This window comes from Crocuta crocuta, unplaced genomic scaffold (assembly GCF_008692635.1).
Source record: "Crocuta crocuta isolate KB4526 unplaced genomic scaffold, BGI_CrCroc_1.0 scaffold546, whole genome shotgun sequence".
NCBI classification, from domain to species: domain Eukaryota; kingdom Metazoa; phylum Chordata; class Mammalia; order Carnivora; family Hyaenidae; genus Crocuta; species Crocuta crocuta.
The window spans coordinates 4,487,294-4,503,915 of record NW_027527441.1 but is presented as its reverse complement, the minus strand read 5'-3'; the positions used below and the strand labels follow the sequence as shown (position 1 = coordinate 4,503,915).

The 16,622-nt window shown below is 35.5% G+C and overlaps 1 protein-coding gene across 5 annotated transcripts in view; it reads left to right on the top strand.

Annotated features, from left to right (window-relative positions):
* The window catches only part of WRN (WRN RecQ like helicase), a 131,926-nt gene that overhangs the window by 18,156 nt on the left and 97,148 nt on the right, over nt 1-16,622 (top strand). For all 5 annotated transcript variants that reach the window (XM_077760808.1, XM_077760800.1, XM_077760813.1 and 2 more), the window contains 6 exons: nt 5,506-5,642; nt 6,499-6,611; nt 10,656-10,801; nt 11,984-12,132; nt 12,997-13,146; nt 14,830-14,899. In XM_077760808.1, coding sequence (XP_077616934.1) covers nt 5,547-5,642; nt 6,499-6,611; nt 10,656-10,801; nt 11,984-12,132; nt 12,997-13,146; nt 14,830-14,899 — 724 coding nt within the window. In that variant the 5' untranslated portion in view covers nt 5,506-5,546. The remainder of the gene's footprint in view (nt 1-5,505; nt 5,643-6,498; nt 6,612-10,655; nt 10,802-11,983; nt 12,133-12,996; nt 13,147-14,829; nt 14,900-16,622) is intronic.

Sequence of the window (16,622 nt, the reverse complement as noted above, 5' to 3'; positions counted from 1 at the left end):
GCCCAACTAAGGATGCCAGCATCCGTGGAAAGAAGGCCAAAGAACGTCTAGAATAGGAGATTCCTATCCAAACAGATATTTGAACTATGTTGTAACTTTTACAAAGAAAGAAATAATGAACACATTTAGGGAGACTCAACTAGAGCACAAAGAAAGTTTCTGGAGCTAACAGTCTTAGCATTATAAAAATCCAGTAGACAAACTGAAAGAGGACTAGCACCATTGAGAGTGAAATTAGCATCTTGGAAGTCAAGTGGAAGAAGCATCTTCAAATTAAAAAGTTGGTAAGAGGGAAAAAAAATAGAGTCTAGGAGAAGAAATCCAGGCAAGAAATTCACCAGCATGTGAATAAATGCTGTAGAAGGAAAAAAGGAATAAATAATGGCAATCAGTAACTAGGGATAGGGGTATATTGGTTTAGTGCAGGTGCCACAGTTAAGTACTACAAACTATGATTTAATTTATAGTAAATTTATGTGATTTAATTTATAATAAACAGAAATTTGTCCTCGTAGTTTTGGAGACGAAACCGAAATCCAGTTGTTGGTGGAGCTGTTACCTTCTGAGGGCTGTGGAGGAAGGATCTGTTTCAGATCTAGTCATCTCTAGATGACTCTTTCTCCCTGTGTTTCTTCACATGCATTCCTATCTTTGTGTCCACATTTCCCCTTTTCATAAGGACACCACTTAGTTTGGATTAGAGACCACTGTAATAACCTTGTTAAAATTTGATTTACTGCTGTAAACACTGTTTCCAAATAAAGAGCCACATGCTGAAGCACTTACTGGAAGTCATAACTCCATCATATCTTTTTTGGGGGCAGGGATACAAGTCAACTTATAATGAGGGGAAATATTTCTGATTTTAAGAAAAAGATGTGCAAAGGAGTCCTGATCCCAGGGAGAATAAAGTTTACACTTAGGCACCTTAAAATACAAACATCCGTGAACATCTTTCAAGCTCCTAGGTGGGAAATGGAGATTACCCATAAGAGAAAAGGCATCAGGGAAACAATGATTTCTTATTTACAACATTAAAAGGTAGAAGACAATAAGAGAATATTTATAGACTACTGAGAGACTGTTGTACTCAACCAACACATCATTCTCCTATTTGAAAAAATATATTGTCACATATGCAGGGGATCAGAGTTTATTATAACCTACATATTCTACCTGAAGAAAATAATTTGAAGAGTTCTCTTTATTATGCTAAGCGAAATAAGTCAGTCAGAGAAAGACAGATATATTATTTTATTCATAGGTGGAATTTAAGACAAAACAGATGAACATAGGGGAAAGGGAGGAAAAATAAGATACAAACAGAAGGAGACAAAATCATAAGACTCTTAACTACAGAGAACAAACAGGGTTGATGGGGGTGGAAAGTTGGGGGTGGTAGGGAAGGTGAGCGATGAGCATTGCAGAGGCCACTTATTGNCCAGAACTGAGATTCAGGAAGCGTAAGATGAAGGGAAGAAGAGGCTATAGTAAACAATATATATTTAAATATATATTTAGATTTATAAATACACTTATATTAAAATGGCTGATAAAATTTATAACACAAATGTTAAGAAAGTAGTAAGGATTCTTGGAATAGAAGAGCAATGGTAAGTAAACTAATAAGCTGTAACTAAAACCGTATCATATCAAAAAACAGTATATGGAAGAGTGGGGAAGTAAAAACACTGACTTGTCTTTCAAGGGAGACCTTGAAAATGTAGAGTCTTGGTGGGGAAGGGATATTATGTTATTTTGCTGAGATAGTATGGTAATAGTAGGATGGAAAAAAAGTGAAATTTTGTCACTGGTTATGGGAAAATGTATGAATGGTAATTTCGGCCTATCAGAAAAAATGAAAAAAGAGTAAGAAGAAACTGAAGTAAGTAAAATAAATACTAATCAAAGTAAGATGAAAGAGAAAACTCATATTCTTACACTAACTGTGAATGAGATGAATTAACCTATTGAAAGACAGACATGTTCAATTGGGCTATTCAAAACAAAAAAATAGGAAAATAAAAAAAAATTCCCAAGTGTATATTATTTAAGGGCAGCCTTTCAAAAAGTGATAAAGATTGAAAAGTAGGAGATAATGGTAGATAGGTAAGCAGGTTGATTATAGGAAAATCCAAGGCAAACCAAATCAAGGTATATTACAGATCTTCTTGACTTAGGACTTTCCTGATAGACCAAGAGTATTTTTTTTTTTAATGTTTTGAGAAACAGAACGAGAGCAAGTGGGGGAGGGGCAGGGAGAGGGAGAGGGAGACCGAATCCCATGCCGGCTCTGCACTGTCAGCACAGAGCCTGATGTGGGAGATCATGACCCGAGCCAAAGCCAAGAGTCAGACACTTTATCAACTGAGCCATCCAGGCACCCAGACCAAAAGTATTTCTTACATCTAACCTCCCAAACATCATAACTTAGCCTAGCTTACAATAAATGTGCTCAGAACACTTACATTAGCCTACAGTTGGGCAAAAATCATCTAACAGAAAGGCTGTTTTATAATAAAGTGTTGAATATCTCATGTAATTTACGGAGTATTGTGCTGAAAGTGAAAACCAGAATGGTTGCATGGTTACAGAATGGTTGTCGGTGTGTTGGTTGTTTATCCTTATGATGGTGTGCCTAACTGGGCACTGGGGCTCACCGCTGCTGCTCAGCATCCCCACAGAGGATCATACCACATACCACTAGTGTGAGACAGATCCAGGTTCAGATCTGAAGTGTGATTTCTATTGAATATGTATTGCTTTTGCATTGCTGTAATGTTGAAAAATCCTGTCAAACCATTGTTAATTAGGGACCCCCTGTATTTATTTCAAAGAGGAATTTAAGGTCCTTTAGTAATACAAGATAAAGTGTTATGAAAAGAAAAGACTTCATTTTACAGAAAGATGGGTCAAAGTGGTTCATACTCAACAACATAACAACTAAATATATAAATTAAAACTTCTGTTAATCAATGACTTGGATCCCTCAGGAGAATAGCCTTAATTTGATCAATGATTAAAATCCTCATATATCTTGGGACCCCATGGTGGCTCAGTCTGTTAAGTTTCTGACTCTTTATTTCAGCTCAGGTCCTGATCTCACAGTTCCTGAGATTAAGTCCTGCATTGGACTCTGTGGTGACAGCGTGGAACCTGCTTGGGATTCTCTCTCTCCCACTTTCTCCTCTGCCCCTCCCCTGCTCTCTCTCTCTTAAAATAAATCAATAAACTTAAAAAAAAATCCTCATGTATCTTGAAGAATTTCCCTGTTGCAAATTACTCTAAAGCCTTAATTTTCTGTATACTTCTTATCTGTCCTGAGAGCTAAGTAAATTTGACAAAGATGTTAGGTTTGTAAACAAATTTACTTTCAAATTCTTTGCCTGGAGACAGAATTTTGTGTAAAAGAGAGTATTTTACATCTGAAAACTAAGCATTTAAAATTAAAACAATTTTAGTGTTATAGGTGGCTGTAGGGAAGAGTTCCTGGAGTTTATTTCTGTTTGGGTAGTATGAATGAATTACTTACAAAATTACAAGATATTGTAGTTGTTTTTATAGAGTTGTCTTTATTTGCAGGAACCTCAAATTTCTGGCAGTGTTGCAAATTATCTACTCTGTGTGTAGCAAAAACTTGTTTTTCAGCTTTATAAAGATAATATTTTAAGATTAAGAACAGAACATATATAAAAGTAGACTTTGAGATCAACTTTTAACTCTCCTGTTTGAGTTTGAGACACATATTAATAACTACTGATAGTTGTAAAATGTTATATAGTGACTAAAACATATATTTCATGTGTTTTATCTGATTACATATAATACAACTGGTAACACCCATACTTGAGTTGTCCATTCTGATTCAGTGATTCATAGATCTTACCCAATGTCAAAACTTCGCTAATGATTCAAAAAATACAGGCAAGCACGAAGTGCAGATGGCATATTCTTTTTTTGGAGGAACCCGAAACTGTCAGACACAGATTCCAAAAATGTCCTTTACTTTTGCAATTGGACATGTTATGGTTTTGGATTAAAAGAACAGTTTTGAGCAATGTGTGCAGCCCCCCCCCCCTTTTTTTTTTGCACAAAAGAAATTGTTTTGGTTTTGGAACTCCTCTTTTATATTCTCTTAATTACACAGCTTACTTGACTACTCCCCATTTTACAGCCATAAATTAATAAATCCATAATGTCAGGCGTATTTATGATTTATGATTAGCAGTCAGGATAGGTGAGCTATATCTTGTGAACAGCACTTTCTAGATAGGTACTCTTTTGTATTAATCTGCTAGTAAATGCCATTGTTAGGTTTATAAGGCTGTCATCTAGTTTTATGTCATTAGTATTTTATTCATTCGGACCCATTGTTGAGGTCTTTCATTTCACCCTTTTCCATTAGGGAGAGTGTATTACTAGCCTTGGTTAACCCTTTACTTCCTAATGCAATAGAATGGTGGAGTTGGTTCTATATAGAAAATTTTGCTAGAGTAATCGCTAAACATTTTCCTTTATAAATTATCAGTATTCTCAGTTTTGGGGGTTCATGCTTGAGAAAATGAGCAATTAATATGGATACCTGCTGATACTGTTTAATTTCTTCAGGGTTTATATTGCCAAGTATCAATGAAGATAACAGGCTATCCCTAAATCATAGATAGTTGCTTTGATTATTTCATATTAACATCATGTTTCATCATAAGAATCTTCAGGTATATATTCAAAACTGCTGCCCCTTTATTGGAAATTTGAGATAATAGAAACTAAGGTTGGACTTGGAAAAATTTTATTAAGAACTTAAAGCTACTTTAATTTAGTATGTTAAGTCACATGAGGGTATGGTACCATTTGCCATTAACAAAAAGAATATATCATGTTTCTATTCATTGTATTTTCCATAACTATTCTTGAAGTGTGGTTTACATTGGGAAGAGTCCTCAAAGCTAGTAACAGATTTTTAAAAATATCCCCTGTGAAACACTTAGTCTTAGGGAAATTTGTTCCCTTACTAGGCCAGGAGCTTAATTAAAAAAAACCCTTACTCTAGAAAAGCTGTTCTCTGTCTAAAAATTCATTTTTCAAGTACACTTGTGAATAAGTCCAACAGTTTGCTGAGTTTACTTAGATCTTAGGAGAGCGATAAGAAAATTAAAGATGTCAAAAATTTATAAGAATTTATACATCTAATGATTGTCTTTGGTAGTGAGATAAAGATTATTCTTTGAAAGGATCAGAGTCATAGAATAATAGGATTTTGAAGTGTCTAGAACCTTTGAACTCAGTTAAACTGGCTCACTTATTTTTAAAAGAAGAAATACTAAATGTATAGTTATTAGATCTAGCTGTTATACCTGTTTCCTTTTGTTTTTCAGTTCCATCTCTTAAAACCTATATGTGGACCAAATGCTGTAACTTTAAATATACATGTTTGTTTCTTCAGTCATATCCACAAGCCTCTCTCTCTGAGTTTTCTTTCAAAGATTGCACTGTATTTATTCACAGAGTAATTGTTTTTTGGAGTTTGCTACTTGAGCCTATTAAAGATGAATGAAAAAAAATTGGAAACAACTCCACAGCGGCGGAAACTTCCTCAGTGGATGTCTATGCAGAATGAGAGATGTCCTGTAGGAGAAAGAAAGGTATGCAGTTCACCAGTTCTTCTTTTGTTTTTTTAGTTTATTTTTGAGAAGGAGGGAGGGAGGGAGACAGAGAGAGAGAGAGAACATGCATGAGCAAGTGGGGGAGGGGCAGAGAGAGAGAGAGAGAGAGAGAGAGAGAGAGAGAGAATCTCAAGCAGACTCCTGGAGAACTCTTGAATGGTGAGATCATGACCTGAGTGGAAATCAGGAGTCAGGCGCTTAACCTACATCTTATTTCAGATAGGAAATTTAGTGTAAATTTCACTATAAAATGAGTCAGTCTTCACTTGTAAACTTCACATCATTATTTTAATTAGAATTGCTGTTGTGTGATTTAACCATAACTAGTTATTGAATGGTGGAATGGGGTTAAATTTTAACTAGTTTTACAAAATGGGAATTCTTGCGCTGTACTTTCATCTTTTTATCACATTTGTATGGTTGGCCTTCCTAGTATGTTCTAATTTAGATAATTTAGACAGTATTTACTGTGGTGAATTTTTGTGGGTAGCAAGTTTAAGTTTTCATAGATTCAGTATCCACCAGCTGGTCTTCAGCATTTTAAGTCAACATTATTACATCTAGAATACAAATTTAATTACAGAAAAACTTTAATAAAATAAGTGCTCTTATGAAAATATATAAGATCACAAACTTACGAATAAGCTCTTTAGAAAAATAATTTTATTATGGATGGTTCCACTTTTGTTACATTGTCCTTATGACTTCATTAAATCTCAGAACATTAGTGATAAAACTTAGAACTATAATTTAAATGTTTCACTGAACTTCATGATTTCCATGAGCATTTCTTATTTAATGTGAACTTTATTTGTGGAATTTTGTTTAACTCAAGGCATCTATTCAGAGGAGTGTTTTTGAAGACAACCTCCCCTTCTTAGAGTTCACTGGATCAATTGTTTACAGTTATGAAGCTAGTGATTGTTCTTTTCTATCAGAAGATATTAGGTAAGAGATTTGAATTTCTTAGGTTCATTTGAAGATAACTGTTATGACAGTATTTGTAAGTATACTGAATTTTACAGTTAAGATATATTCTATAGATAATTATTTCTACATGTGGGATATCACTTGACAAGTTCTAATTTTATATTAAAAAACTCTTAAAACACTGGGTTAAAGGTATAATGTGTACCTGTTTGTTCATTCATAAGCCTTTCTATTACTTTTGCTAAATTTTTGTTACTTTTGGTAATTCAGATGTATAGAACTATTTTTTCAAAGTTTGTTTTATTTATTTTTAGAGAGAGAGCACGTGTGTGTGAGTGGGGTTGAGGGAGAGAGAGGGAGAGAGAGCAAGCTCTATGCTATCAGCACAGAGCCCAACATGGGGCTTGATCCCATGACTGGGAGGTCATGACCTGAGCTGAAACCAAGAGTTGGATGCTCAACTGACTGAGCCACCCAGGTGCCCCCAGATATGTAGAACTGTTGAAGCTGTTGTTAATTTCATCAATGTAAGACAAAAAAAACAAGAATTATTCAACCTCCAAATGCTCCATTATATTTCATTAAAAATACCAACCTAGTAATATTGAATAATGGTTGTGATCAACTCTCTTGCATTTAGTTAGCAACAATTATAGCAAATGATTCTTAAAAAGAACATTAGAACTGACTGTATTTTTTTTAAGTTTATTTATTTATTTTGAGAGAGAGAGAGAGGGAGAGAGACTTCCAAGCAGGGTTTGAACTCACAAATCATGAGATCATGACCTGAGGTGAAATCGAGTCGGATACCTAACGAGTGAGACCCCCAGGTGCCCCCAGACTGTTAGTATTTTAAAACGTTAGCTTCTTAAGTTAGGACTCTGCAATAATATAATCTAAGACACTTGAAGCATTTTATAAGGGGAAGTAGTACAGACTCCATTCGAATTTTCTTCGAAGTTGTTATACCTGTCTTTTTTTTTTTTTTTAAACTATTATACATTGCAGCGGTTAAAAGAAGCAGAGTTAAGTTTAGCTATTATCTCCTGATGGTAGATGAAGTCTAGATAGAGTATTCAGGTGTCCTCACTCCTACTACATACAGTTAATTGGCCACTTTTGGGTCTTATTATATAGAACAAAATTTGTCTCACAGAGAAAGTGAAATCTGTCATTTACAATTGTATATTAACTCCACCGTCTTAACCTTTGTCAGTGCTATAGCATATCATATCTGAAGGCAATAAGCATAAGTGATTTGAGGAATGTAGTTCTGATAAATTCTGTGTGTATTAGGAAAGACAGGCAGGTTTGTTTTTTAGCCACTACCGGCCAACTTAAAGATTTTTGCTATCACAGGTTTTCGACAATTACATTATGATGTGCCGGGGTGCCTGGGTGGCTCAGTTGGTTGAGTGTCCGGCTTCAGCTCAGGTCATGATCTCACAGTTCATGGGGTTGAACCCCATGTCAGGCTCTGTCTTGACAGCTCAGAGCCTGAAGCCTGCTTCAGATTCTGTGTCTCCCTCTCTTGCTGCCCCTCCCCTGCTCACACCCTGTCTCTCTGTCCCCCTCAAAAATAAATAAACATTAAAAAAATTAGATTATGATCTGTAGTGTGGTTTGTCTCTATCCTGTTTGGGGTTTCATTGAGCTTTTTGGATCTGTGGCCTTATAGTTTCATCTAATTTAAAAAATTTATTTAGAATTTTTTTTTTCATCCTGTTACTCTTTTCTCCTTCTGGTAGCCTTTATACACATAGGTTAATCCTGTGTCATTGGTCATGTAGCTCTCTTCCCTTTCAGTCTTTTATAGTTTCCTTAATTCTTTTTTCTCTGTGCTTCAGTTTGAATACTTCCTTTTTTTGAAAGTTGACTTTTTTCCCTTTGATAGTGTCTGTCATCCCATCCTGTGAATTCTTTATTTTATTGTATTTTTCATCTCTAGAAGTTCCTTTTGTTTCTTTTTAAAAATATCTTCCATTTTGGCTCTCATCATATTCATGTTTTCTTTGAACATTTGTTAAATATTTGAACATCTTCAGCATATTTGTAATGATTGTTTTAGTGTGCTTATCTGTTAATTACATTATTTTAGTTATTTTTTTATGAAATAATTTTTATCCTGGTTAGGGGTCACATTTTCCCATTTTATCCTAATGGCTGACAGTTTTGATTGGACATTGTGATTCTACCTTGTTGAATGTTGGACTTGCTTGCTTTCCTTCAAAGAAAGAAGCTTTGCTTTGTCAGGCAGTTATGTTACCTGAAGACTACCTTTTACCTTTTGAGCCTTATTTATTTATTTATTTATATTTTATTTTTTAAAGTTTCTTTTTGGGAGAACACAAGTGGGGGAGGGGCAGAGAGACGGGGACAGAGGATGTGAAGGCGGCTCTCTGCTCTGACAGGCTGATAGTGGTGAGCCTGATGTGGGGCTCGAATCACTGACTCTAAGATCATGACCTGAGCCGAAGTCGGATGTTCAGCTGACTGAGCCACCTGGCTGGGTGCCCCAAGCCTTTGTTTTTAAGCTTTCTTAGGGCAGGTCTTTAGAAGTCTTTACTCTGGGAATAATTTAGCCCTATAATAAGGTGTGTCCTTCTGGCGTCTTTGCTGACTGCCCCAGGTGATCAACAGGAATCTCTACTGTGACTTTTCAGACCTTTAATGCCTCTTCCCTGTATGTAAGCACTAGGAATTGTTCATCTGAGGATTCCCTAGTTGTTCTTTGTTCAGTTTCTTTCTTGTGTAGCTCCCTTTTCTCCAGAAACCACCCACAGTTTCTAGGTCCTCTGTGTCTTTGGCTCTGAACTCTGTCTCCCTAACTCAGTGCTCTGCTCTGGACTCTCCTCCCTGTTCTTTTGTCTGGAAAGTGTCCCACATAGAAAGAGTCCTATATTGCCTGTTGCTCAGTGTCTGTTGTTTACCTATTTTGTCCAATTTTCTGTTTGTTCACAGAAGAAGGGTATGTCTGATCCCTGTTACTGCATCTTGGCCCAAAGCAAAGGTTGAGATTTTTTTTGTTCTGTACATTTTTAATTTAAAAAAAATTATAAAATGGGCAATTATAAGCAATAATGGAAAATAATACAACAAACCCTATCCATGTTCCTCCCACATAGCTTTAGCAAATCTTAATATCCGATTTTTTTCAAATCTCAGTTAAGAAATATTATGATAAAATACAGCTGAAGCCCCAGGTATGTCCTTTCTGATTCTCCTCTCCATACCCCTCTGAGATAACGTCTTTCATGAGTTCAGTGTTTAGCATTCCCTCACATGTTACATGTATTCTGTTATTATCTATACTTTTTCTTTGAGAGAGAGAGAGAGAGAGCGCGCGTGAGCGTGTGTGTGCAAGCAGGGGTGGGGCAGAGGGAGAGAGAGAATCTTAAGCAGGCTACACATCCAGTGCAGACCCTGTTGCAGGTGCTCGATGTCCTGACTGTGATGTCATGACCTGAGCTGAAGTCAGACGCTTGACCGACTGAGCCACCCAGGTGTCACTGTAATGAATGTTCTTAAACATCTGTCTGGTTGTGCACATATGAGAGTTTGATATATTTATGAGAAAAACTTGGAGGTAACAGTGTTTATATATCTTCAGCTAAATATTGTTAAAGCTCTTTCCAAGAGGATTTTAGTAATTTAACATTCACCAGTATATAAACAGTCCCACTGGTAGATAGCTTTCTTTCATTTGATATTGTGAGGCTTTAATTATTGCCAGTCACATATTTATGAAATTGTGTTGATTAATTTGCATCTGATTTTGAGTGAGATTTTGTGTCTTCACGTTATTTACTTGGATTTATTGGCCATTTGGATTTTCTTTTGGGAGTTGGCTGTTCATACATTTCTTTTTATTTTACTGTATTATCTTTTTCTTAGGGGCTTTTCAAGGAATTTTTAATTTTTTCTGGCTATTCATTTATCAGTTTTTTGTATCATAGATATCTTCTAATGTATGTGGTTTGTCTTTTAAGTTTTTTGAATGTAGAAGTTATGCAGAAGTTAAAATTTTAATGTATTTAATTTACACTATTTTTCCCCCTTTAGCATGAGTCTGTCTATTGGGGATGTGGTAGGATTTGACATGGAATGGCCACCAGTATACACTCCAGGGAAGCAGAGCAGAGTTGCACTGATTCAGTTATGTGTGTCAGAGAGCAAATGTTATTTGTTTCATATTTCTTCTATGTCAGGTTGGTATCTATTTCTTTCATTTCTATATGGTTGATAGTTGTATTATGTCAGCTTTATCCCTACAAAATTAAGCTTTTGAATTAGCTGCTGCTTCTTTCATCACCTTATATTCGTTCATTCATTTCTTTATTTCTTTATATTTATTTTTGTTTATTTTTTTTAATTAAAAAAATTTTTTTAGAGACAGAGTGAGAGCAGGGGAGAGGCAGAGGGAGAGGAAGACACAGAATCTGAAGCAGGCTCCAGGATATGAGCTGTCAACATGGAGCCTGATGTGGGACTCAAACTCATGAACTGTGAGATCATGACCTGAGCCAAAGGTGGATGCCTAACCAACTGAGCCAGCCAGGCGCCCCTATTTTATTTTCTTAAGTAGGCTCCACTCCTAGTATAGAGCGCCAATGTGGAGCTTAATGTGGGGCTTGAACTCCTGACCTTGAGATCGTGACCTGAACTGAAATCAAGAATCAGAAGCTTAACCAACTGAACCACCCAGGCACCCCTTTTAATTATTTATGTTTTAATTATTTGATTATTTAATTATTTTATTTAATTTACTTTTATTTTTATTATTTTTATTTTTTAACTTTAAATGTATTGAAGTATTCATTTTCTACCTGTCTCATTCACATCTCTTTTTTTTTTTTTTAAAGTTTATTTATTTATTTTAAGAGAGAGAGAGCACAAGCAGGGTAGGGGCAGAGAGAGAGGGAGAGAGAGAATCCCAAACAAGCTCTGCCACTATCAGCATAGAGCCCTATGCAGGGCTTGGTTGTATGAAATGTGAGATTGTGATCTGAACTGAGATCAAGAGTCAGATGCTTAACCGACTGAATCACCCACATGCCCCTCTATTCCTGTTTTGTGTAATGTTTACAACATTCCCGTCAGGCATTGATATTATTCCTATTTTAGACAATAAGAGAATGAAATTTAGAGGGGCTACGTGATCTGAAAGAGACTGTTAGTGTTGTTAGAGGAAGCACTCAAACCAGTTGCTTTTCTTGTTATTTATGTGTCACGACTTTGCTTTAGTTAAGAAAGGAAACACTCAAGATGAATGTGCTTCTGAATTTAAACTTAACATAAATATAAATTTAAATATAAACATAGAGTGTGTAAGAAGTAGGAAATAAATAATACTTGAAAGGCCCTATGGAAATAATAATAAAATGTTACAGTTTTTCCTCAGGGATTAAAAATGTTGCTTGAAAATGAAGCAATTAAAAAAGCAGGTGTAGGAATCCAAGGAGATCAGTGGAAACTTTTAAAGGACTTTGACATCAAATTGAAGAGTTTCGTGGAGCTGACAGATGTTGCAAATGAAAAGGTAGGTGTAAGGCGTGCACTTGTGATAAGCCTGGGTGTTAAGTGTTGATTCACCGTATTATATACCTAAAACTAATATGACCCTGTACATTAACTAACTGGAATTTAAATAAGAAACTTTCAAAAAAGAGTAGATATAATACATATATGATATTCATAAAGAAGATAAGTTTGTGTTTCACAGAATGTCCCATCTACCTGAATGTTAGATATTTTGAAAAAAAAAATTTAAACTGTATGTTATGGTAACAGTAAAGAAGTCCCAAATGAGGATTCCATCTGGAGTTCTAACCCGCTGCCTTAGCAAAGTTGCTTTAAGCTAGCTCTACCACCCGCCCCTTTATTTAGTACACTTCCGCTTTGTTTCCTGTATTTGCACATGTAAGTATTGTAAGTTTTTCTTTTTGATCCATTTATGCCAGTAATTTTTTTTTTTTTTTTTTTTAATGAAAGCAAATGCAGCTTTTGTGGAATGATGCTTATTGGAAGTTTGGCCATCAGTTCCATCGCCCTTATTTCACATATTTTATTAATGCAGTCATTAGGTTGAATTCTCTTGTTCGGCCAAGTATTCATTGGACTGGGTAGAAAGCCTACCAACCTATCCAACTTTTTTCCATGAACAGTAGTTTTACAGTCCAAGAATTTTAATACCTACATTGGGGAAATTCCAGAGTTAAATTCTTATAATATGGTGGACTGCAAATGAGGTTTTTAATGACGAGAAGTTTATCAAGGACTATCTCTGCCTTATATTTTAGTATAACACTGCCAACTTTATGTGTGGCTTGGTCAGTTGGTGTTATCTAGGAGTACCTGAAAATAGAAATAATTTTTTACAGTGTTCATCTTTCATTACTTGTAGCTGAAATGTAAAGAGACCTGGAGCCTCAATGGTTTGGTTAAACACCTCTTCGGCAAACAGCTTCTGAAAGACAGATCTATCTGCTGTAGCAATTGGAGTAATTTTCCTCTTACTGAGGATCAGAGACTGTATGCAGCCACTGATGCGTATGTATGTACCAAAGTTCTTTAGACTGTGATGTATTTTTTAGACTTTATAATAAATCACTGTAGAAAAATTTGGTTGTAACTGTTGCACAAACTGAACTAAAATATTTTAAATCAGATTGGCATTAAAAATGCTTAAGAAAACATTTAGTGAAACTGTTAATTTTCAATATTAATTAGCAAGTACCGATCAATAGACTGTTCAGTGCTGGTAGTTTTAATTGTCATGAAGCCAAAATAATGTCCAATTTATATGTAAAAAATGTAATCTCTCTGAAAACATGAAAGGGTAATAAGCCCAGGCTGAACAAACAACAAATGGTATTGATGATGTATTTGATTTATAAGCAGCTTCAGAATAAAAATAATTATAGTTTCTATATTGAAACTGGCCTTATTTCTTTTCTTTTTTTTTTTTTAAATGTTTATTTATTTCTAGGAGAGAGAGAGAAAGAGAGACAGCGTGAGCAGGGGAGGGTCAGAGAGAGAGGGAGTCACAGACTGAAACAGGCTCCAGGCTCCGAGCTGGCAGTCAGCACAGAGCCCGACGCGGGGCCCGAACCCACGAACCGCGAGATCATGACCTGAGCGAAAGTCGGACGCTCAACCGACTAAGCCACCCGGGCGCCCCAAAACTGGCCTTATTTCTTATATTTATATTTAAAATGTGCTAAAAATTTAGGAAAATTGCCTCCAAATTTAGCTTTCGACTGCTTTTAGTCAGATGTATTTTCATATTTACACATTTGAACATCATGAAATTTGCTCTTATCTTTATGTACAGCATTATTTGTTTTTTGTTTTTGTTTTTTTCAAGAAATACATTTTATGTCACAGTAGATTTCTTTTTCCCTAATTTATACTTTTTGTAGATGAATATCTTGTTGTTTTCCTTTTTGCATCTATTTTTAGGCATGGAGACACCATTTTTTATAAACAGAAAAATTCAATTTTGTCAAGAGATAGGGTGGTAATTTTCCTTTATGTTCTGTTAATAAAGTTTTTTGTTGTTTTTTTTGAGAGAGAGAGATAGAGAGGGCGTGCACGTGTGAAGGGGCAGAGAGAGAGGAGACATAGGATCTTAAGCCAGCTCTGTGCTGACAGCAGTGAGCCCAGCCTTGAACTCACAAATCGTGAAATCATGATCTGGGCCGAAGTTAGACGCTCAACCACTGAGCTACCCAGGCGCCCCCCTTCTGTTCTATTTTAAAAAAAAAATTGTAAAACTTGTTATGCAAGTTCTGTAGCATTTTTATTCATGATAATTCAGTGTGACTTGGTTCTTCCTCTTAACAGTGCCTTGAAGGAGGCTTGATCATATGTGGGCATTCACAGCTGATTTGGTGAAATATGGGGAAGTGGATATGTGTCATCAAAATAGATTTACTTACTTGATCATATTTTGTTGGAGTCTACTTATAAGTTATCTGATTTGGATAACTCCTTATAATATTGAACATTAAAAAATAAAAACTTTTATTTTAAGGCACAAACCGCTTGCTTTCTCCAGTCTCGTAATTAGTACGGTGATTTAATGAAGACATAGATCTTTGTGTAACATAATAAGTTGAATGCAGCTTTTTGGGTGCTTTGGGAGTCACTGTTTTGGATTTCTCTAAAGATGGGACATATGGTTTCATTTTGGTTATTTTTAGCATAGTCTTTTAACTTTTCTGTTTTTTTATAGGCTGGCCTCATCATTTATCGAAAATTAGAGAATTTAAGTGATACTGTGCAAATGTTTGCTATAAAAAAAGGTATGTGATGATCTAAAAACAAAAGACAAAATTTGAATGTGCTCTTTTTCAAGGTTTATCTCCAAAATGTCAGTATTCACATGTGTGCAAACTGCTTAGTATTGTTATAGCTTCTTGAGTGTCTGAGCCAGGTTGATATTAGGGCGTGAGATCTGTCTGCCCAGAGATTAGAGTTTCAGGCATTTACTTCTTTGTCACATTGCATTTCATTAGGCTTCTTCAGCTGGGGCTTTGTGGCTTTGATAATATCAGTGATACAGACAGTTATCTCCCAGTCTGGAGATGATACATCCTTGCTATAAATATTTAAAGTGTACCAGTTACTTCGTAGTGTCCTGGTTTAAATTTCTAAATTTTTTCTGGGATATGATGACTGCTGTTTTTCTCCAAAAAGAGTGGCCACTTTGTTCAACTTCAGTGCTTTTCTCAGATGTCTTGATAGGTCAGGGATAGCAGACTTACATGGAGACTGGAACAAGGTGGGCGTCTATGTCACAGAAGCCAAATGGGACCCCATGCCATGTGACTTGAGATTTACATGGTTCCCCGTGTTTGAAATGTAGATGATAGTTAAATATCTATTGCATAGAATAGCTGTGAACACTAAGAGGGACAAAATATCCAAAGCACCTGTATTGATTTATAGAGAGTTGTTATTCCTATTCTTGTAGCTTCTTTGGAGATTTAAAATAGCTGTTTAAGATGTTAATTAAATAGTGACTTTGTTAAATAAGCTTAAAGAGATGGCGTGACCTTCTCATTTAAAATGATATTGTACTCTTTATATTTGCCATTGAGAATGGATCCATATCCTCTGTGGTAGACCCTCCTTTACCTAAGAAGGTAAAAGCCTCCTTATGCTTTTTCTTTTCCTGGAAAGCCACTTCGATGAGTGCTTGCTGACTCCTTATAGCCAAAGGTACTGTGGCTAGAAATTATCTTGATTAACTGAACACATGTTTTGAATCTGATCTGGAGACCAATATAGAACTTATTTAAATCTTAACAGAATTAAACCCCGCAGACCGGGGATTCATGGTTTTTTGATTTTGTGGTTTGCAGAATTACTTCTATGTTATGCTTGCAATTTTGTCTCCAATTAAAAGGTTTACAAGAAATGTGTAAGATGTTAAGTAACATATATTTACAAGTTGCCACTAGAAGTCCAGGTATCTGTGTACCTGTCATTGCAATGCTTCATTCTTTGACCCTCACTTTTATGCTTTCTTGCATTATATGTGTGTCTGTCTTGTGACATCTGAATTGAAGTATTTTGACTAGGATCCTGGTGAATAGTCACTAAGATTATTACCCTTTCTTTTTTCTCCCTCCCTGGCTTCCTATTATGAACACAAGAGTTATCATCCTCATTGTCCTTTAAGTTCCTGGTGTATTTATAGATGCTATTTTCAAATAACGACTTTTGGTTATAGGATGGTGTTTTTTCTTCTTTTTAAAGAATTAAAGTGGATTATAACATCAGAAAATAAAAGGATATTTGTACATTGTTTCTCACTGTTAAAATATTAGCTTATCCCTGGGTGGTAGCTAATGAACACTAACCGATTTGGCAGGTAAAAATGCACTTACTCATTCATTAAAAATTGTTGACCACTTTATGATGTGGGGATACAGTAGTGACCAAGACGGTTACGATCTGCTTCCTGAGAGGAAAACCTACATTTTTTAGGGGATATAGAGATGAACAAAAAAAGGCAGTTGC